The sequence below is a fragment of the Danio rerio genome, chromosome 3 (assembly GCF_049306965.1).
Source record: "Danio rerio strain Tuebingen ecotype United States chromosome 3, GRCz12tu, whole genome shotgun sequence".
Lineage (NCBI taxonomy): Eukaryota > Metazoa > Chordata > Actinopteri > Cypriniformes > Danionidae > Danio > Danio rerio.
In genome coordinates, this window is record NC_133178.1 from 4,722,590 (window position 1) to 4,745,013 (window position 22,424).

Sequence of the window (22,424 nt, forward strand, 5' to 3'; positions counted from 1 at the left end):
GGTATGTGTGTGTCCTAACGCCCCAGTATAGTGAAGAGGACTCATTTGAGAGCCAGATGAGAACTTGAGGTTCTGGCCTCCCAACATCCCCATATCATAAATTGCTTCATGTCTCCTCTCCACCAATCAGTTGGTGTGGTTTAAATTATATGCACATATTTTACATTACCAACACAGGGGAGAACATGCAAACTCCACACAGAAATGCCAACTGGCCTAGCCGATGCTCGAACTAGTGACCTTCTTGCTGTGAGGTGATAGTGCTACCCACTGCGCCACTGTGCTGCCACAGCTAAAATTATGCAAATTAAAAAAAAGAGGCTACAGAAACAACTCAAAGACTAAAACACATCTCCAGATTTGATAAAAAGAGAATATTTTATTTTAACAAGAGATTATTGGACAATACAGACGGATGGCTGGGACTTGTCTGAAACATGAATTCCCTCGATTAACCACTGGAGTAGAAACATGTTGAACACAAGTGCCTCACTATACATGACCACTACGGTAAAACAAAAATAAAACCAATTAGTCTGAATGGAAACCCGCAGCTTTTGTGTCTGCTTGAGATGTAACAGAGCAGAGCATCTATGCATTTATTTATCCACAATTTCAACTTGGCAAAAAAAAAAAAGGCCAGTGTGTGTGTGTGTGTGTGTGTGTGTGTGTGTGCTCGTATCTGAAGCAGAACAAACCCTGAACTCAAAAACACACACGGCTGGCTTTCTCACATGATCTGGCTGTGATAGTCCTGGAGCAGGAACCCTTTATGTACAAAACCAAAGAGGAACATGGTGAACATGAAATGGTGAAAACACTATACAACAGCAGGTACAGATGAGCAGAGAGAGAGAGAGATGTCGGTGGAGAGTTATTCAGATTCGGTGTCCTCCTGTCTGCTGCTGGAAAACGTCAATTGTGTCTTCATCCTCCATCTCCAACTGCGGGAACAACAACAACAACAGTGTATATTACAGTGTTTATATATCAGGGGTGTCCAAACTCGGTCCTGGAGGGCTGCGCTGCGTCCGAAACCGCATACTTCCATACTATACAGTACGCCAAAATCAGTATGCGAGCCGAGTAGTATGTCCGAATTCATAGAATTCGAAAATCAGTAGGCGAGAAGATCCCGGATGACTTACTACTTCCGGCGAGATTCCAGAGTGCGCATCCCATGCATGCTGCGCTATCCCATGATGCGCCGCGAGCGAATTCATGAATGGAAGTAAAGCGACGCAACTGACGCAGGTAGGTCACGTGACCATGACAAAATGGCGGATGTAGTACTTCCGAATTCCATTCATACTTTTCACATTCATACTCTATATAACGTACTTTTCTAACGGCCGAGTAGTACGTTTAGATTGAAATGCAGTACCTACTGAGTAGTAGGCGGTTTCGGACGCAGCCCTGGTGTCCTGCATATTTTAGTTCCAACCCCAATTAAACACAACTGAAACAGCTAATTAAGCTCTTACTTGGTATACTAGAAACATCCAGGCCGGTGTGTTGAAGGAAGTTGGAGCTAAACTATGCAGGACACCCGCCCTCCAGGACTGAGTTTGGACACCCCTGGTATATACAGTTAAAGTCAGAATTATATGCAAACCTACACCCTTAGGTGTGAACCTAGCATAAAAGGCTTTTATAGCCTCTGTTGGTTCGGTGTGCTCTATGATAGTAAAGCCTGGTTTATACTTCTGTATCAAGTGATTGGCGTAACCCACGGCGCATGCAACGCGCGTAGCTGTGCATTTATCCGCTTATTAAGTGTGACGTCACGCGGAGCGGCTTCCGGGTCCAAGCGCTCTATTCAACTGAATAGGGAGACTCATGAAATGGTAATAATAAACGTTTACAGAGCTATTTAATGTTTTCGAAAGTCACGATCGCAATATATATGTCCATGCCTAATATCCGATGGCCAGAAAGTGATTCATTGTTTTATAAATTGTTAAATTTTTGGTATTTGTTATGCAGCAAGCCCAGAAATTGTTGTGTACACTATGACTTTATGTAAAATTAACTTTAGGGTGTGATAGGAATAAAACGTGATCATAAACGAAGGATTTCTCCACTCAAATGAATGGCGGCTTGGACCTGGAAACAGTATTACATACGTCACAAACACGTCACCACTTAACAAGCGGATACTTCTGCGCGCTGTCTCTGTTGTTCTGCAATAACACTTCTGAAACGCTAGTTGGCAGTGAGATGTTCCTCTGTGTCGAGTTTCTTTGCTGTTGTATTGTTTTTTCTCAGCGCTTCCTTAATGTACAAGTGGTGAAACTCGCTCAATTTGAGGCAGGAACCGGCCGACGTGCAACAACTTTAACTATGAGGTAAACACAAAACACGTCATGGGAAAACCTTCACGGGACTCCACACTTGTAAACAATCGGTCCAACGGACTTGCATGGCTCTCAGTCCCGCCCACACTCGTCAGCGCTGCCAAGCCGACCAATCACAAAGCTTGCGCTATGCGTCGTCACGACGTATAGTTACATTTTTTGAGAAGTGCCCGTCAACGTCGCCGACGGCCAAGGCAAGGACGATGCATCCACGCGTGCGCTTGACGCAGAAGTAAAAATCAGCTTTTAGGTGTGAACCTAGCATAAAAAGCTAATATCGCCCCCTGTTGGTTTGGTGTGCCTTATGATAGTAATTGTGAAATCAATCAATACATCAATACATTTTAATACATTTTTAAATACAAATCAATACATCAATACATTTTATACACCATACATGTATTTAACAACACATTTTACATGCCAATTTGCATGACAGCTGCACATATAATATTGTACATAGTAATATACAAACATATACGTATACTTGTCAATTAGTATATTTGCATTTGCTACTTCTATTTTTAAATTAATTGATTATGGGGTTTTTTTGTCCTGTCTTTGTAATTCTGTCGCACAGTAGAAGCTTCTGTCAACAAAACAAATTCCTCGCAAGTGTGAACACACCTGGCAATAATACTCTTTCTGATTCTGAATTTTAACATGCGTCACGGTGAGTTATTGCGCTTTCATGTGGACAGTTTTATATTTAAAAATGAAAGCAAGGAAAATTAGGCTCATATCCTAAAAGTAGGGATGAATTGAAAATGTTAAGATCAGGTTCAGCAACTTGTTTTAATAAGAATTGTATAGGATCTAACATAGACGTTTTTGATTTGGAGGAATTCCCCAGTTCAGACAGTTCTTCCCCATCTGCTGCTTAAAACTAGGCACATATCCTAAAAGTAACGATTAACTCAAAACATTAAGAAGAGGTTCAGCAACTTCTGAAAAGAATTGTTTAAATAATTTGGTCGTTATACACTGCAAAAAATGCTTTTCTTACTTTGATTTTTTGTCTTGTTTCCAGTCTAAATATCTAAAATTTCTTATGTCAAGAAGCATTTTCTAGACAAGCAAAACATATAGTCTTATTTTGAGAAATAAAATGCCAATATTAAGTGAGTTTTTCCTTAAAACAAGCAAAATAATCTACCAATGGGGTCAGCAAATTAATCTTGTTTTTTCTTTTGACGCAAGATTATTTTGCTTACCCCATTGGCAGATTATTTTGCTTGTTTTAAGGAAAAACTCACTTCATTTTGGCATATTATATCTCAAAACAAGACAGTATGTTTTGCTTGTCTAGAAAATGCTTCTTGATTTAGGAATTTTTAGATATTTAGACTAGAAACAAGATAAAAAATCTAAGTAAGAAAAGCATTTTTTGCAGTGTAGGATCTCACATAGATGTTGTTGATATGGAGGAATTTACCGGTTTTAACATTTCTTTCATATCTGCTGTTGAAAATTTGGCACATATCCTAAAAGTAGGGATGAATTCAAAATGTTAAGAAAAGGTTCAGCAGCTTTTGAAAGCACTTGTTATAACAATGTGGTTGGTATAGGATTTATCATAGACATTGTTAATTTGGAGGAATTCACTAGTTTAGACAGTTCTTACTCATCTGCTGCTGAAAACTAGGCACATATCCTAGGCACAAGTAAGGTTTTACTTGTTATTCGATAACAATACTCACTGAATTCTGAATATAAATTATTTTATTATCTAAATTTCATACAGATTTTGTTTTTTATAAATATTAGTTTCAGGATGTTTGTATATTGTAAATATACAGTATATAGTACTGCATTGAGTAAAATGGGATTTTAAATTTTTTTTATTTCAATCTAATTTATTAATTCATTTTCTTTTCAGCTTTGTCCCTTTATTAATCTGGGGTCGCCACAGCAGAATGAACCGCCAACTTATCCAGCATACGTTTTATGCAGTGGATGCCTTTCCAGCTGCAACCCATCTCTGGGAAACATCCACACACACTCATTCACACCCATATGCTACGGACAATTTAGCCTACCCAATTCACCTGTACCGCATGTGTTTGGACTGTGAGGGAAACCGGAGCACCCAAAGTAAATGCACGCGAACGCAGGGAGAACATGCAAACTCCACAAAGAAACTCCGACTGACCCAGCTAAGGCTCAAATCAGCGGCCTTCTTGCTGTGAGACGACAGCACTACCTATTGCGCCACTGCGTCACCCGTTATTTCAATGTAATGATTAATCAAAATCTTAAATAAAATTGTTATCATTGGGAACTTTTTTTGTAGCATAAAAGGTGGCATGCGCAATCTAAGTTTATTTTTTGACAACACAATACCACTGTTTTAACGTCAGAAGAGCTAAGAAAACAACATGTGCTGCATTAGTGTGTATATACACAAATATTAGATTAAAAAACAGCTATTGTCTAAAGCTGCTTTGAAGTGAAAATTAAATGAATATGCAATTAAACACTTCAAAGGATTTGTCAGTGCAGCAATTTGTGCAACAGAGTCAGAAAGGAATCTGCCTCATTTTCAAGAATATATAATAGCACAGTGCAATTAGATTTAAATGTCTGCATGTGTTTAACACTGCCATTAGGCTTAGCAATCTGATCTGTGCATTCACTAACAGGTTTAGCCAGCCTCACCCTTTACTTTACGGTAAAAAGGTTTATTTGTGATGCAGTGCGGTCAGAAAACACACACAAGCAAGCACCACACCTGTACAGCAGACGTACCACTACAGCAGAAGTGGACAAAGACTGAGGCTGAGTGATGATGTCATACTTGTGTGGGCGTGTCTGTTTTGTTAATAGGCCGTGAATGAGTGATGTCATACCTGTGTGGGTGCGTCTGTTTCATTAGAAGGCTAAGTGAGTGATGATGTCATACCTGTGAGGGCGTGTCTGTTTTGTTAATAGGCCGTGAATGAGTGATGTCATACCTGTGTGGGTGCGTCTGTTTCGTTAGAAGGCTAAGTGAGTGATGATGTCATACTTGTGTGGGCGTGTCTGTTTTGTTAATAGGCCGTGAATGAGTGATGTCATACCTGTGTGGGTGCGTCTGTTTCATTAGAAGGCTAAGTGAGTGATGATGTCATACCTGTGAGGGCGTGTCTGTTTCCTTAATAGGCTGTGAATAAGTGATGATGTAATGCCTGTGTGGGCGTGTCTGTTTTATTATCAGGCTGTGAGCGAGTGATGATGTTATACCAGTGTGAGCGTGGTTGTTTCGTTAGTTAGGCTATGAAAGAGTGATGATGTCATACCCGTATGGGCATGTCTGTTTCATTATTAGGCTGTGAGTGATGATGTCATACCTGTGTGGGCGGGTCTGTTTCATTATTAGACTGTGAGTGAGTGATGATGTCATACCTGTGTGGGCGTGTCTGTTTCGTTAATAGGCTGAGAGTGAGTGATGATGTCATATCTATGTGGGCAAGTCTGTTTTGTTAATAGGCGGTGAGTGATGATGTCATATCTGTGTGGGCGGATCTGTTTCATTATTAGACTGTGAGTGAGTGATGATGTCATACCTGTGTGGGCGTGTCTGTTTCGTTAGTAGGCTATGAATAAGTGATGATGTCATACCCGTATGGGCGTGTCTGTTTCGTTAATAGGCTGAGAGTGAGTGATGATGTCATATCTGTGTGGGCAAGTCTGTTTTGTTAATAGGCGGTGAGTGATGATGTCATACTCGTGTGGGCGTTTCTGCTTTGCTAATAGGCTAAGTGATGATGTCATAAATGTGTGGGCGTTTCAGTTTCATTAATAGGCTGAATGAGTGATGATGTTACACCTGTGTGGGTGTGTCTGTTTCATTAACAGGCAAAGTGGTGATGTCATACCTGTGTGGGCGTGTCTATTTCGATAATAGGCTGTGAGCGATGATGTCATACCCGTGTGGGCGTGTCTGTTTAGTTAATAGGCTTTGAATGAGTGATGATGTCATACTTGTGTGGGCGTGTCTGCTTTGTTAATAAGCTGAGTGATGATGTCATAGCTGTGTGGGCGTGTCTGTTTCATTAATTGGCTGAGTGAGGGATGAAGTCATACCTGTGTGGGTGTGTCTGTTTTTTTAATAAGCTGAGTGATGTTGTCATACATTAGTCGGTGTTTCTGTTTCATTAATTGGCTGAGTGAGTGATGATGTCATACTTGTATGGGCGTGTCTGTTTAGTTAATAGTCTTTGAATGAGTGTTGATGTCATTCGTGTGTGGGTATGACAATGTAATACCTGTTTGGGCGTGTCTGTTTCGTTAGTCTGTGAGTGAATGATGATGTCATATCTGTGTGTCTGACAGTTTGCTCTAAGGGATTGATGCACAAAATAAGCCCCGCCCCCCAACTTAACATACCATTTCAGTTAAAAGTGCATCTTCAAACTAATATAAAAGTCTCTGCAACTTCTGATTCACGCAGACTTTAATAGGCTGTGAGTGGCGATGTCATACCTGTGCGGGCGTGTCTGTCTCGTTAATAGGCTGTCCGTCAAACCGGAATCGAATTTGCCTCATTGTCAGTCCCTGGAAAACACAAAGACACATAAAACCACATCAGTCCAGCCATGTCAGATCTACTGTGTAAAACCGCCTCCATAGACCCTGCATTAGAAACACCTGGCATAAGCGGTAATTCGTTTTCGTAATTTGATGCCACGACAATATAATACATACATAAATAGTAAAAAAATGTAAGGATATAAGATTATGATGACCATTAAAATCTTGAGAAAATGGTCTATAACCATGAAAACTGAATACTGAATTATTCAACAAGCAAGTCAACAAAATAAAGGCATCATTAATATACAGGACATCCTCCTCATCAATCATCTTCACAGACGCCCCTTCCTTAAACGTGAGATAAAGTCTGCTGATCACGACTTCATGCGTCTGAGGATTTCCTGCGGTCTAAATGATCATGATCAGCTCAGGGCAGGGACTCTTCCTTCCCCGCTGTCCTACTTCTGCTGCTGGAGAAACTCACGGCGCCACAATCAGATTAAAGCTAGGCCGCTGCCAGGAAAACATGTTAGTGACCTGAAGATCACGCGTCTCCTCGTGGAGCATCTTAACCTCTGGTGTTTACAGCAGTAATAAAGCCTGTTTGTGTGTGTATGCGTGTAGAGGAGGGCCAATAATAGACTGCACACGCGAACATCTGATGCCAATATACATCACTCCAGCATCCACATTGCAATGTTAGCAATGCATTGTATCTAAATGTTTTACTTTTAATGCCATGTCAGCTTTATTGGCAAAAAATAACCATGGTTTCCGCTACATTCATTTTTCCATGGCGGGGTGCCACGCCAAAACTGATCCCGCCACGGCTAGATTACAACTTCTCATTCAAATCATTCAGTCGCATTTTTATTTTTATTTTTTTAAATAGTGGGTGAAAAATCGCACCAAAACGTATTAAAGGGTAAGTGAATTTTACCAGCGCGAGCTTCCCTGTAACCGACCGTAGTAGTGCTGTATTTGTTTAACACTTTAAGGTTACGTGCTGACTGACTTGCTGACTGACAGGTGCGTGATGTGCGAGGCCAGCAAACACGACGTATAGCCGTTTCACTTCATAGATATATACATTAGATGTCGCCTGGCCTATTGTTGTCTATTGGACGGAATGCGTCAATAGCGCCGCCATCTTGCTACAGGGTAGCGCTCCTTTGAAATGAATGCGGGACCAAGGTACAGTGGAGGACTGTGGCCATCCAAAGCCAGAGATATACACATATACACATATAGCTATGATCGGGAGTTTTCCTGGATGTTAGTATGCAATTATTTTTTTTTAAATTACAAAACTTATCATTTTACATAACTTTTCTACATTGATGGATCAGTGACCGCACGGGCATTCCTGACAAAAAGCTTGTGTTTGTGTGTATGGAAATGTACTATCCACCCTCCCTGTTAGATTTGATCTAATCCGTGTCCTGAAACACAGCTCCTCTCCTGCTTTCAATTCTCATACTGATGGAGGGAGCGATTCGTTTGTGAATGAATCTCCGTTATGAACGACTCCTTCACTAGCCAACAATAATAAAAGTTTCTGGCAGCGCAGCATCTCGTTGTCATATTTCTTTTGCATTGTTTGCTGATTTTATTCAACAAAACTAGCATAAGCCGAGTGTTTAGTGTGAGTTGGAGCTGCTTTGCCTTATGGTGATTGCAGTAAGTGACTGTATTATCATCAATAACGTTACCTGATTAGCACAAAAGTTCAGAACAAACAAAAACGTAAAAAACTTAATATTACCTATGAAATGTTCTGCTTTTGTGCTTTGTTTGCTCGTTACTACACCCGTAGACAGCGCTAAAGTCCCGCATCTTCACGTAATAACACTGTCTTGACTAGTACAGTTGAATGACATTTGTCCTGGGAGCACTGTACCAATGTGGCAGCGCTATTGACACTATTGACACTATTGACATAGGTCCCCTATGCGATATCTAGTGTATATATCTATGGTTTCACTTTACTTCAGGACACATTAATACTGCTCTGTAGGTCTATTGAAGACGTTCATATATATTCCTAGCAAATCTAAAAAATGTCGGAGACATAAACGCACTAAATCGCACTTCAGCAGCGTTTATTTGAGAGCGCACAAGAAGATCTGTGCTTGAGCAGCTTATATTTGAGGGTGTGCATGAAGTTTTGTGCATGAGCAGAGGAAATCGGCGCGCAAGCACAGAGATTCGCATGCTCATAGGCTATTACATAAGTGCGATCTCGACTTCTAATACTGCGCTCATGACATTTGTCATTAAAATTACGCCACAGGTAGTTGGTAGATCTGTGTAAAAAAGGGCTGCCGCCACAGCTGGAAAAAAATCCTAGAGGAAACACTGAATAACAATTCAGAATAATCCAGACATTCACTCATTCACTTTTTCTTGATTTATCAGGGGTCGCCACAGCATCCACACCACAATGCTGGTATCGTATCGAATCGTATAATTTTTCGTATTACTTTTTTTAAATAATTATTTTTTAGGGCTTTTCACCTTTATTTGATAAAACAGTAGAGAATTGACAGGAAAGCATATGGAGCAGAGAGAAGGGAAGGATCGGCATAGGACCGCAAGGCAGAATTGAACTCGGGTCACCGCGAGCACCGGAGTGCATGTGTCAACGCACTAACCATTACACCACTGGCGCCGACTTTTGTATTACTTTTAATGCCACGTTAGCTTTATTGGCAAAAAAAAGCAATTCAGAATAATCCAAATATTCATTCATTCATCAAATCATTTCTTCACTTTTCCTTGATTTATCAAGGGTCGCCACAGCATTTACATTGTAATGTTAGCTTTGTATCGTATTATATTGTATTGTCTCGTATAGTTTTATGTTTACTGCCACGTTAGCGTTATTGGCAACAAAAGTAACAATTCAGAATGATCCAAATATTCATTAATTAAATAATACACTTTTTCTTGATTTATCAGGGGTCGTCATAGTGGAATGAACCACCAACTACTCTGGCAAGCGTTTCCAGCCACAACCCAGTACTGGGAAAATAATCCGAAAATAATAAATGCAATACCAACCATTCAAATAAATAAATAAAAATGTTAACGTACACAAGATTTTTTTGTATTTGTTTGCTTATGTTCGTATTATTTCTTGTCCATTGAGTATTGTGTTTTTTATGGGTAATGCAAGGTTTTGTTCCTTAAACCTGCACTTAAAAAAAATGCCTCTGAGGGATCAATGTTTGCGCAGTTTTTACATAATATGACAAAGTTGTTTTATAATAGGCAAAAAGTGCGATTTGACATAAAGGTCTAATTGTAATCTCACTGATATTGTAATTTAATATTAATTAAAGTCAAGCTTTAGCTCTTTAATATTAATAGTGTGCATATAGTGTCTCATATATACTCTCACCGGCCACTTTATTAGGTACACCTGCTCATTAATGCAAATTTCTAATCAGCCAATCACATGGCAGCAACTTAATGCATTTAGGCATGTAGACATAGTCAAGACGATCCGCTGCAGTTCAAACCGAGCATCAGAATGAGGAAGAAAGGGGATTTAAGTGACTTTGAATGTGGCATAGTTGTTGGTGCCAAATGGGCTGCTCTGAGTATTTCAGAAACTGCTGATCTACTGGGATTTTTACGCACAACCATCTCTAGGGTTTACAGAGAATGGTCCAAGAAAGAGGAAATATCCAGTGAGCGGCAGTTCTGTGGGCGCAAATGCCTTGTTGAAGCCAGAGGTCAGAGGAGAATGGCCAGACTGTTTCCAGCTGATAGAAAGGCAACAGTAACTCAAATATGCACTCGTTACAACCAGGGCCGGCGCATCCATAGAGGCGACCTAGGCAGCAGAATAGAGAGGGCGACGTTCGCGACACTAACCTCACCACCCGCGCCCTCAGTTATATCCGCGTCTGGGGCGGCAGAATAGAGAGGGCGGCGTCCGTGTCAGCTCCCCCCACCCCCTTTCACTTTAGGGTTGTGGGGGGCATGACCATCCTTTGCCTAGAGCAGGGGTTCTCAAACTTTTCAGCCCGGGACCCCCAAAATAACAATGCCAATGACTCGCGACCTCCAATATTTTCGTAAGTGGTTATAATCATACAAACGTTGCACACAACACTCACACAAACCAATCAGCCTATATAAACACAAGCATATTGACAACACAAAAAAGTGCAACAGTCCCATATCATTTTTATTATTATTATTTTATATTAACCTCATCTAATTAGACTGGTGGGCACAATATTTAAGTTGCATCCCAAGTCTTTTCTTGGTTTAATTTTGGAGACTGCCACTTACACACAGGGGCGCAACTGCACATTTACTGAGGGGTATGCGATTTCAAGTTTTGCGCCCCCCTTAACCCCCCCCCCCCTATTTTTTTTATCATCAACATGTCAAAGTTCTGAACGCAACTGAAATTGTATGAAATAGTAAAAGTATAATTACACTAATGTAAAGTCACAAAGAATTACATCTCTTAGTTCCGTTTTCCGCACCAAATGATTATAGCACCTTGACATGTCTTGTTTTTGTACATTTGTCAAAACAAAATGAAAGATATGGGAGGCAAAAGAACTTAAAATATTATCACTTCTCACATGCATATGTGAGGGGTGTAAGGTCTGTCTTCGCATGAACAATTGACTGAAACTGCTATCACACCTTTCACAAAGTGAAATAAAAAAGACTGTACAATGTTTAGGACTGCCTGAAATGTTTTATTTTATCAAAATATTATGGGCCAACTTTTTTGGAACTAAATTGAACTAGTTTTGAGCACAAATCCAAAAGGTTACCAAAATGCCTAATGTATCAATATGATATTTAATAAATTTATAAAAACATGTATATGGTATAAAAATGGATCTTTATAGTATTGATAAACATCTCAGTTCCAAAATATTATATATTATATTATATATAATATTAATATTATTAGAAAATATTATTTTCTATTTTGTCTGAAACATATTCAGTAGGCCCACACGGAATCCATATTCCATATTTACTCAGTTTTTAAATTCATTTCACTAATATTATTGTAATATAATAATAGTAATATTAAAATGTTCATATGATTTATTTACAGTTGGTGAAGTAGTATTTTCTGCCTTTTAGTAGAAACATTAATAGATATATGAGAGACTTGCTTTGTTTACCAAATAAGTGGATCTAATTTGATTTGCATTGTAAATATTAAATAAAATTGAAGATATAATTTTTTATTCCATATTTTATATATATATATATATATATATATATATATATATATATATATATATATATATATATATATATATATATATATATATATATATATATACATATATATATATGGTTTTTATCTGATTTTAGTTATGATAATCCTAAAATCATTCCGAAGATTTTTTACAAAAGTCCCAGCAGAAATAGCAAAAATATTTAGCAGATTCTGTCTGGCCATAATATTTAGGTATGTACTTTTAAACACATTTTGTTATTACTTTTATAATTATATTACTCTAAGTTACTCTTATAACTTTTGAGCTCAACTGTAAGTATGATTTGACAGTTTATTTTGATAAAACTTTTACATGAACTTTACACTTGGATGCGTGACTGCATGTTATTGTTTTAAATGAATTTGAATTAAAACGTGTGTGCCAACGAATGCAATTCATTCCAATAAACCCTCTCGTTTTTGCTAAATTAATTCTACCATATTTTACCATTCTATCTGCTCTTCTGTGTGTGTATTTTCCCGTATTTCTCCCGCATTTGTAATGTTTCTATGAAAGGTGAAAGTAGCAGCTGCACAGAGTCGATCTCATGTGATATAATTGCAAGAACTGTTTAAGAGAATTAAGCTTTCGCAATATTTTGGATTGACAGCACGATGAAATTGATGTAAAAACGGCCGCATTCACGTCTTTTCCAGTTAAGCTTTATGCGTCTATTGCCGCCCTTATGCAGCCTCTGAATCAGTATAACGGTGCTGAGTGACGGACGCGCTCCATAGTGATAAAGACGGCTTCTATACACGCGATTTGAAGATGCATGAAAGCGGATACTTTGAGATTCGAGTGTGTGAACAGATAAACACACTTAATAATATGTAAAAATGTTTTGTTTTAAATGCAACTAATATTATGTTAAATTAGCATAAACAAAACTATTTGTCATTGCATTTATGTTAAGTAAAAGCCCATGCAGAGACTGAGAGGGGATAATGAATAATTCATTATATGGCAGCCCGTCACTCCCAAAAACATTAGAAGTTGATTAAAAGTATGGTAATAATAGTGTGGGTTAAGCTTACCAATCCTTTATCATCCAATTTGTCATGGCAGTTTTCATTTTAAGGCATTGTTTGTTCTCTTTTTGTTTTGTATTTCGCGCTCCACGTCTCTTTACTCTTCTCTCCATTTTGAACATGTGACTGTAACCGAGCAACGGATCAATCAAAAGGTCAACGAAGAGGGAGGAGTGGTATAATTTTGTATTCAATAAAATACAATTGTATATTCATATAAAATGCATGATAAACATTTTTTTCAACCAAAAATATGCATTTATTTTGTTTAATATGTATAATAACATGCATAATTTCAAAAATAGTTTTGGCACAATGGCGCCCCCCCATGTGTGGCGCCCCTATGCGCCGCATACACTGCATACCCCCTTTTTGCAAGTGGTGCTCGCTGCAGAGCCATTTGAGGAGAGGTGAGCTCCAGAGAGGGGGAGCTTAAGCTTGAGCTCCACCTTTTTTGCACTTCTTCTACGAGTGATGTCACTGGGGGTAGGGTTAGGGGTGGGGTTGGTGTACGCATTAAAACAGCTTACAGGAGGAGGAGCGACAGCTCATGCTCCCCCTCTCTGGAGCTCACCTCTCCACAAATGGCTCTGCAGCGAGCACCCTCTCCCTTTTTGCGCCACTGCTTACACATCATACTCCATGTTTAGTGTCCTGTTTGTATTTTAAATGTACGCGAGTGCTGTAACGGTGTCAGAAAGTTTAGCTAGTGCTGTAAAATCTGGTGCACTGACGCTATTGCTTTGTCATTAATCTAATGTTGCAACCAATGTAAAAAACAACAACAACAACAACAAACCAAAGGCTGATGGCTTTTTGTTTGGATACTGTATTTTTTTATGTAACTATTTTTTATCTTCTGTAGGTTATGGATTAACAATGGTAATCATAAAAGTTTATTCAAATTTATTAGATTTTTGTAAATCACCAAGCGACCCCCTCTCATTGTCCTGCGACCCCCCAGGGGGTCCAGACCCCCACTTTTGAGAACCACTGGCCTAGAGTGCCAGTTCAGCTTGCTCCGGCCCTGGTTACAATCGAGGTCTGCAGAAGAGCATCTCTGAACACACAACACATCCAACCTTGAGGCGGATGGGCTACAGCAGCAGAAGACCACACCGGGTGCCGCTCCTGTCAGCTAAGAACAGGAAACTGCAGCTACAATTAAAACTTGAATGAGTAATTTAAGTTACTACTCATTACTTTATACACCTCATTACTTTATACACTCTTATTTTATTGAATATAACTGCTTAACTAAACAGTTTTGTTCAAATGCACCTAAATGTATTGTCCATAGTCACTAAATAATAGACAATAATAGTCATTTTCAAGATTTACAACGTAACATGGATCATTTTGGATTGTTTACTTATGTCTGTATTATTTCAAGGGGGGGGGGGGGGTACTTCTTCATGCTGTGCACTATATATATGTATCAGCATTAGAGATTGTTGTCTTTCTGTCATGGCATGAATTTTTAAAGCGGATGCGCAGGACAGTTAAGCGCACACGAGGGAGTGATCAATCAGCAGATGCAGAGACCATGAAGTCGCGTGAGTGTTTATTGATCAGACTGAAGAGCTTCTGAACAGATGCCTCTAACCATCATGTAGACAGAGAGCCGCATTCACAACACAACCTGCGTCAGGCCCTTATCTGCGTGCTTGACTTCTGCTTTAATGAGGATAAACCTGCTTCACATACACTGAACAATATGATCAAATATCACATTTTAATGCAATAATGCAAATGTCAAACGTTGAACACTTCATGCACTTAATGTTCACATAGTGGAAGGGGAGGAGCTACTGATGAAGGGGAGGAGCTATGGGCCTCTGAGGTCAACACTATGAAGCTGCAGGCCCGGAGACCAAACCGCACGCTCAAGCCGCCTTTCCACTGCACACGACATTTGGACACGACTGTACTGGAATACGCCCTCTTGTGGCAGCCGCACAGTATTTTCAGTGTTGACGTGCACCACAAGGGAGAAGCTGATTTTCACGGTGACAGAAATAAAGGAGGGCAAAAGCAAAAGCCTTTATTCTCTGTGTGTTTACATGGTTTAATGAATGAATGAATACTAGAAACTCATAGACCGCTAAAATATTGAAGGGAATGTGGAGATAACATTTAAAAATATATTTTTATTACTTTCTTACTTACATTTATGAACAGAAAAGTTTTTTTTTTCAATATATACTTTTTATAGTTAAAAAAATAACCAAATAAACTCCTATTTCTCATCTCGCGCGCACGGATCTGCTTGGACAACACTGGAATACAACATATCCGGTCGGCAGGTCGCATACGATCTAGTCGCAGGAGTTCCCGGACTGCTCTCCATTGGAAAAAGATCGACTAACCTGAATTCAGCTGCTTCTGAATTGTAACTTAAACAATTTTTCTACAATAAAATTCAAAGAAAAATGGTGAAAAATAATAATTGGAGTAATAATTATTTGTTTACGTAGAAAATAACATCAAATAAAATAAACACTTTACATTCTTGTTGGGGAGATTTTTCATTTCTAGGGCAAAAAACTGGAAATATCTGCAGCATTTGGTGTTTTAGTGTTGGCAGAGACCGCTCTTTTTGAATTGTAATATCAATCTGGGAAAAAATACACAAGTCACAAGCTCATATTGTAAATTCTATGCAGATTAACTGATATTTTGGTTTCCAAAAAACGTATTTGTAATCATTACAGAACATATTAATAATTGATAAACTGTTATTGTGTAACTGTTATTGTCTTTGGTAGCACTTTCAGATAGATAATACAGTAATACGTACAGTAGACCTACATAGCACTAAAATATTTCAAATAATAAGGTCGCTGGACAACATTCACACTCCTAGAACTACAAATCTGCCATGGTTTGGACTACAACACCCAGTCATGCCACGCACACACAACCGGTTCCAGACTGATTACACCCTCACAGCTGAAACTACTCACAGACTGAATGTTGTCCATCGACCTCTGGTGGTTAGAGAACGCTGGTGATCATGACAATCGCGTTATATATTAAACATTTTATTTTAACATTTTTACTTTAAAGTTTTTTTTAATTTTGCCAGAAATCATTGCTAGAAAAGTGTCCCAGAAAGGTACAATAATACATAAAATAAGAGCAAGGTGTAAATGTCATTAAAAATGCTCTTTTGACACTAATTTTGATCAAATCAAACACTAAAATAATTGTTAGTGTAATATTTTACGCCACATTGATTTATGCCATAAAACCTGGTCATTTTCCGGAATCGCTTTAAAAATCAATAACCTTACTGGCGTGTCTGAAGTTGCTACTAGAAAGTTCTGGTCTGAGCGTGCAGTTGGGTCTAAGTACCTGCCGCTTCAACCAACCCAACAGCAGGTGGCGCTGTCTGAGAAAAAGATAGGTCTGTGCGTGCAGGTCTGAGCGTGCGGTTGGGTCTCTGGGCCTGCAGCTTCACCTTACTCTCTGAGGTAGATTACTTTATTCAAATACGGTTATACTCATAGTGTGTCATTTGGAACCAAGTTTTTTTAAATGCACTAAATTGAACACTTCATGCCCTCAGCGCTCATATTTTTGCTCAGGTAGCAGAAGGGGAGGAGCTACTTGTGAATGGAAGGAGTTATTGGATGCTGATGTTGGATTTATTAATCTGTTTTGGATTGTGTGAGCAAAATTATCCCTTTTGATTATAAGTGATTATGGCGCCGCCAGGTGGTGAATATGGTTTGTATAATGTAATATAATATAATGTAATGTAATATAATATAGGCCACATGGTGGCTTAGTGGTTAGCACTGTCGCCTCACAGCAAGAAGCTCACTGGTTCGAGCCTCGGCTGGGTCAGTTGGCGTTTCTGTGTGGAGTTTGCATGTTCTCCCTGCGTTCGCGTGGGTTTCCTCCGAATGCTCCGGTTTCCCCCACAGTCCAAAGACATGCGGTACAGGTGAACTGGGTGGGCTAAATTGTCCGTAGTGTATGAGAGTGAATGAGTATGTATGACTGTTTCCCAGAGATGGGTTGCAGATGGAAGGGCATCTGCTGTGCAAAAAAGCGTGCTGGATAAGCTGGCGGTTCATTCCGCTGTGGCAACCCCGGATTAGTAAAGGGACTAAGCCGAAAGGAAAATGAATGAATGAATATGGAATGATTTGTAGCTTGGTCAATTATTTCTCTAATCTGGAAACCGTTAAACGTCACACAGACATCTGCTCCGCCTTCTTTTGAAAAAGAGCACAATCTCATTTGAATTTAAAGCAACAGACACCAAAATAGCACGATTAAAATTTAAAAAGGTCCATTTCCGAGAGTTATAAATCAATATTTGTGTGGTATTTTGAGCTAAAACTTCACACAAACACTCTAGCGACATCAGAGACTTATTTTAAATCTCATAAAAAGAGGCATGATAGGTCTCCTTTAAACATAAATAACCCAAAAAAGCTGCATGTGCTTATAAGCTGTTAATTTGAATATGCTTTTCAACAAAATAGTGTCTCATTTTAAAAAGGACGCTATTAATAATTGATGGATTCATTTTAAGCAGCCGCCATTAGCAAAGCAGACCAAGGATAACTTGTGCTTAAAAATGCAAGGGTCATGCATTAAATACCACGTGCGTGCTTGAAAAATGGCCACTTCCTTACTAGGTAAATCCTGGAAACAAGATGTGTTCTGCAATACTGAAAAGACGTTTCTCCAAAAACTGGAAAGAAAATTAAACCTATAAGAATCAATTTGGGCGATGCAGTGGCGCAGTAGGTAGTGCTGTCGCCTCACAGCAAGAAGGTCGCTGGTTCGAGTCCCGGCTGGGTCAGTTGGCGTCTCTGTGTGGAGTTTGCATGGGGTGCTTCCACAGTCCAAAGACATGCTGTACAGGTGAATTGGGTAGGCTAAATTGTCTGTAGTGTATGTGTGTGTGAATGAGCGTGTGTGTGTATGTGTCCCAGAGATGGGTTGCAGCTGGAAGGGCATGCGCTGCGTAAAACGTGTGCTGGATTAATTGGCACAGTGGTTCATTCCACTGCTGCAATCTTTGATTAATAAAAGAGACTAACCCGAAAAGAAAATGAATGAATGAAGAATCAATTTGGATTTTTAAGTGGCATTAAAAAAAATAAGGGGGAAAAATTGATGTCTATATTAATAAACCAATGGTTTTTATTTATAAAATATATGGGACTAAGATTTTGGTTTATTTCTGTTCTTTTGTGCTTACATTTTAAAACATGTTATTATTTATTTTATTTTTGACTTTTTTGGAGCAATTTAAATGAACAAATCAAAATATGAACAATATATCATTAAAATATTTAATATTGCATTTTATTGTTGACAAATTTCTCTATAGCCCCTTTCACACAGTGATACCGGTAAATATCCGGAAAATTTCCGGAACTACTTTACCGGTATATTGAAAAAAGCGCTGTTCACACAGGCGAGGACGTTACGGAATTTTTCCGGAAAACAGCATTCACACATCCATCGCAAAATGCCGGTAAATTCTGACATCATTCACCAGAAATGAGCTCTAAACGGCTGCGCTTGTGTTTGTAAACATTTGACTACATTACAAACTCTTCGGATGGATCAGTATTGAGTACAACTCTAATGAAAACATAGGGAAACACTTTCGCATGTCGAGATGTTCATGATATGTGTGTGTGCTGGCGCTATGGGCGCTCACAGGCACACGCAAAGCTTGAAGGTAAACAAACAACGGATTATCATAAACATTTTATCGATATTTATTTACACAGTTGGCATTAAGAAGGAACATAGAAACATTATCTGACTAACATCTAGCAGCTAAATGTGTCTGGAAAAATATTCAAAGGCTTTTATTCTCATAAACCGCGCGCACGTGAATGCGTCAGACTGTTGTGATTGGCTAAAGCAGACGTCTCACGTCAGCCCGTTCTAGACGTGCACGCGCTTATTACGGCAATCTTCCTTCTGCATTCACACAGAGCAGCATTCCGGCAAATTACCGGTAATGTTACAACTTCTCTTTCCGGAAAATAGCCAGAACGAATTTACCGGTATTTTCAAAAAGGGCCTGTTCACACATACAACCTTTCCGGAAAATTGCCGGTAATTTTCCGGAAAGGTCTGTATGTGTGAAAGGGGCTTATATTGTGTGTGTGTGTGTGTGTGTGTGTGATCTCACCTGTCTCTCGCAGTAGGCCTTCATGAGTTTGCTGAGCGGTGTGTGTCTCTTGATTTTAAACTGGACCACCGAGCCGTCCTGACCCGCCACCTTCAGGTTGATGTGGTCGTTGTTTTCTGTCTTTACACCCTCCTGACAAAACAGCGGAAGAGATTATAAATGAACAACATCCGATATCTTTCCCAGTGAATTGGGTGGGCTAAATTGTCCGTAGTGTATGAGAGTGAATGAGTGTGTATGACTGTTTCCCAGAGATGGGTTGCAGCTGAAAGGGCATCTGCTTCGTAAAACTAAATATGCTTCATAAGTTGGCGGTTCATTCCGCTGTGGCGCCCCCTGATTAATAAAGGGACTAAGCCGAAAAGAAAATGAATGAACACCCAATATCCTCAATAACCAAAAATACTTTCATATTAGGACTGCACAAGACTGGAAAAATCGGATACGGGCGTTATTTTATTTTTCTGCAAATATGTATTGCAATGCAGGTTGGCTCAGTGGTTAGCACTGTGGCCTCACAGCCAGAAAGTCGCTGCTTCAAGCCCCTACTAGGTCAGTTGGCATTTCTGTGTGGAGTTTGCATGTTCTCCCCATGTTGGCGTGGGTTTCCTCCGGGTGCTCTGGTTTCCCCCACAGTCCAAACACATGCGCTACAGGTGAATTGGATTAGCTAAATTATCCGTAGTGTACGAGAGTGTGTGTGAATGAGTGTGTATGGGTGTTTCCCATTACTGAGTTGCTGCTGAAAGGGCATCCGCTGTGTAAAAACATATGCTGGAATAGTTGACGATTCATTACACTGTGGCGCCCCCTGATGAATAAAGGGACTAAGCTGGAGAAAAATTAATGGAAGTATTGCGATATGAATACAGTTTCACCAGATGATTTGAACAGCTCCATCTGATGTTTTTCCTGGGAACAACATTCAGATACAGAAATTAAATAATCACAATGCAAAAAAAAAAGTTTACTTATAGAGTTTTTTGTCTCATTTCTAGTCTAAATATCTAAAAAATGCTTAAAATCAAGTACAAATATTTAGTTTTCCTTTTTTTAAACAAGCATTAGGTCAAAATTAGGTTACTTTTCCATTAAAACAATGCAAAATAGTCTACTCTATCTTATATTTTAGCTTTAGTTTTTAGTCTATAAACAAAACTAAAATTCTTAAATATAATATATTTGATAAAACTCAAAATTGCACATCCTACAGTGTGACTATTGCAAATGTGTACATTGCGATTTTGATGCTGCTACAATCTATTGTGCAGCCCTATTTCACATTCTTTACAATGCTTCAGTCGCCTGTGGCTAATTAGCATAATTGTTTATTGTATATTGATTAAAATAAGCTGTGAATTCACGTCACATGACAGTTATGTGGACAGGGAAGGCTGGAGGATAACCTATGACTCTTATCCTAAAGGAATAATTCACACAAAAATGTAAAATTCTATCATTTCCCCACCTTTATGAGTTTAATTCTTCTGTTGAACACAAAAGAAGACAGTTTGAGGAATGCTGGAAACCTGTAACCATTGACTTCCATGGTATTTGATTTTCCTACTATGGAAGTTAATGGTTACAGCTTTCTATAATGTTTTCTCTTGTGTTTAACAGAAAAAGAAACTCATGAGGGAAAGTAAATAGTGAGTAAATTTTCATTTTGGTGTGAACTATCCCTTTAACTATTTTTATGATGCATATTAATGGTGACTCTGATTAATTTAGCATAAAATGACATTTAATCCTCATCCAGAATACATTTTATTTAACTTATGCCTCTTAAAATCCATTTTAAATGAAAATAAATCACTCCAAGATTAAAAAATCATCTTAATTAGCAATGTGTGCTGTGTTTCACGTGATGGATGCTCACATTGGAGTCTATTCAGCTCACATCATCAACAAAAATCTACTTTTCGTCAGGTTTTAGTGGGTAAACACTGAAAGCTCGCACAAAATGTGCGAATATGTCAAGTATTGCACGGTTTCATCGTATTTTATGTGTATTATTTGTATTTGAACGCGTCTGTGAGTGTCACGCGCGGTGTGAGCTTGCCGCGCGCGTTCACACGTCTTCTTCCGGTGTTTCTGAAAGCGGCAGTTACAGTATTTATCCACTACGCGCGATATTTCACATTAAAAATCACCCCATCTGTGTATTTTCACGTTTTCACAGTCGCTCCCACAACTCGAGCTGTGAATAAAAATAAATAATCCTTTCTTTTTTTAATCGCCACTCACCTTGGGTTTCTCGTCGGCCATGGTTATTGTATTTGCGCTTCTCTACGCCGCCACACAAAGACTCAGCGGGGACGCGCACGTCCGCGCGCCCGATTAAAAACAGGCGCGGCGTGCGCGATCACGAGAGGCGAGCCCGTTGTCCGCGTTAAGTCGCGATTGGGCAAAGCAGGGCACGTGTCGTCGGGTGATGCGCAACGATGATGTCATGCGCGGCACCGGGGTGAAGAAGGAACATGCACGCGCACTCGTGCACTACATCTCGTCTTGTAAAAAATGTGAGACCAAATATCACCAGAAATAACACAAACTATTAATATTTTTATACATCAAGCACCTTATATGATCAAATATTCGACAGATATATCTTTAAGAATGATGTTTAATAAGTATATTGTGACTATTTGTGAGGGAGTGATTCAGGTCTCCTCACTCTGGAGAGGGAAGGGAAGCCATTTTGTTCTTGATGAAATTCGGAGATAAGCAGATGCACCTCTAACATTACTTCAGGATAACTCAAAACAAATGCCAGGAAAAGAGATTAACTACAACACATGAGTGAGATTATTTACACTAACATAATAGTGAATAAAACCGCTTATGTAAAACAAGATTTTAGCTCTTTAAAAAGGACAGTGAGTAAATATTAGGACTATATACAGCTTAATATTTCAAAGACACGTTACATTAATGAGAATTTTATTATTGTTATAATAATAATAATAATAATTATTATTATTGTTGTTGTTGTTGTTGTTGTTGTTATTGTAACAATAATAAAAATCTAATTATTGTAACGTGTCTTTAAAATATTAAGCTGTATATAGTGTTA

General features: G+C 38.9%; 2 protein-coding genes across 3 annotated transcripts in view; one reads left to right on the plus strand and one right to left on the minus strand.

The window, feature by feature from the left end:
* The window catches only part of LOC141381111 (zinc-binding protein A33-like), a 397,850-nt gene that overhangs the window by 122,782 nt on the left and 252,644 nt on the right, over nucleotides 1-22,424 (plus strand). The gene's annotated exons all lie outside the window — the stretch shown is intronic.
* On the minus strand, nucleotides 360-21,719 carry sumo2b (small ubiquitin like modifier 2b). Of its 2 annotated transcripts, none has more exon segments than NM_001003422.2 (4): nucleotides 360-944; nucleotides 6,822-6,893; nucleotides 19,349-19,480; nucleotides 21,596-21,719. In NM_001003422.2, coding segments are annotated over 4 exon segments (291 nt in total). In that variant the 5' UTR covers nucleotides 21,617-21,719; the 3' UTR covers nucleotides 360-878.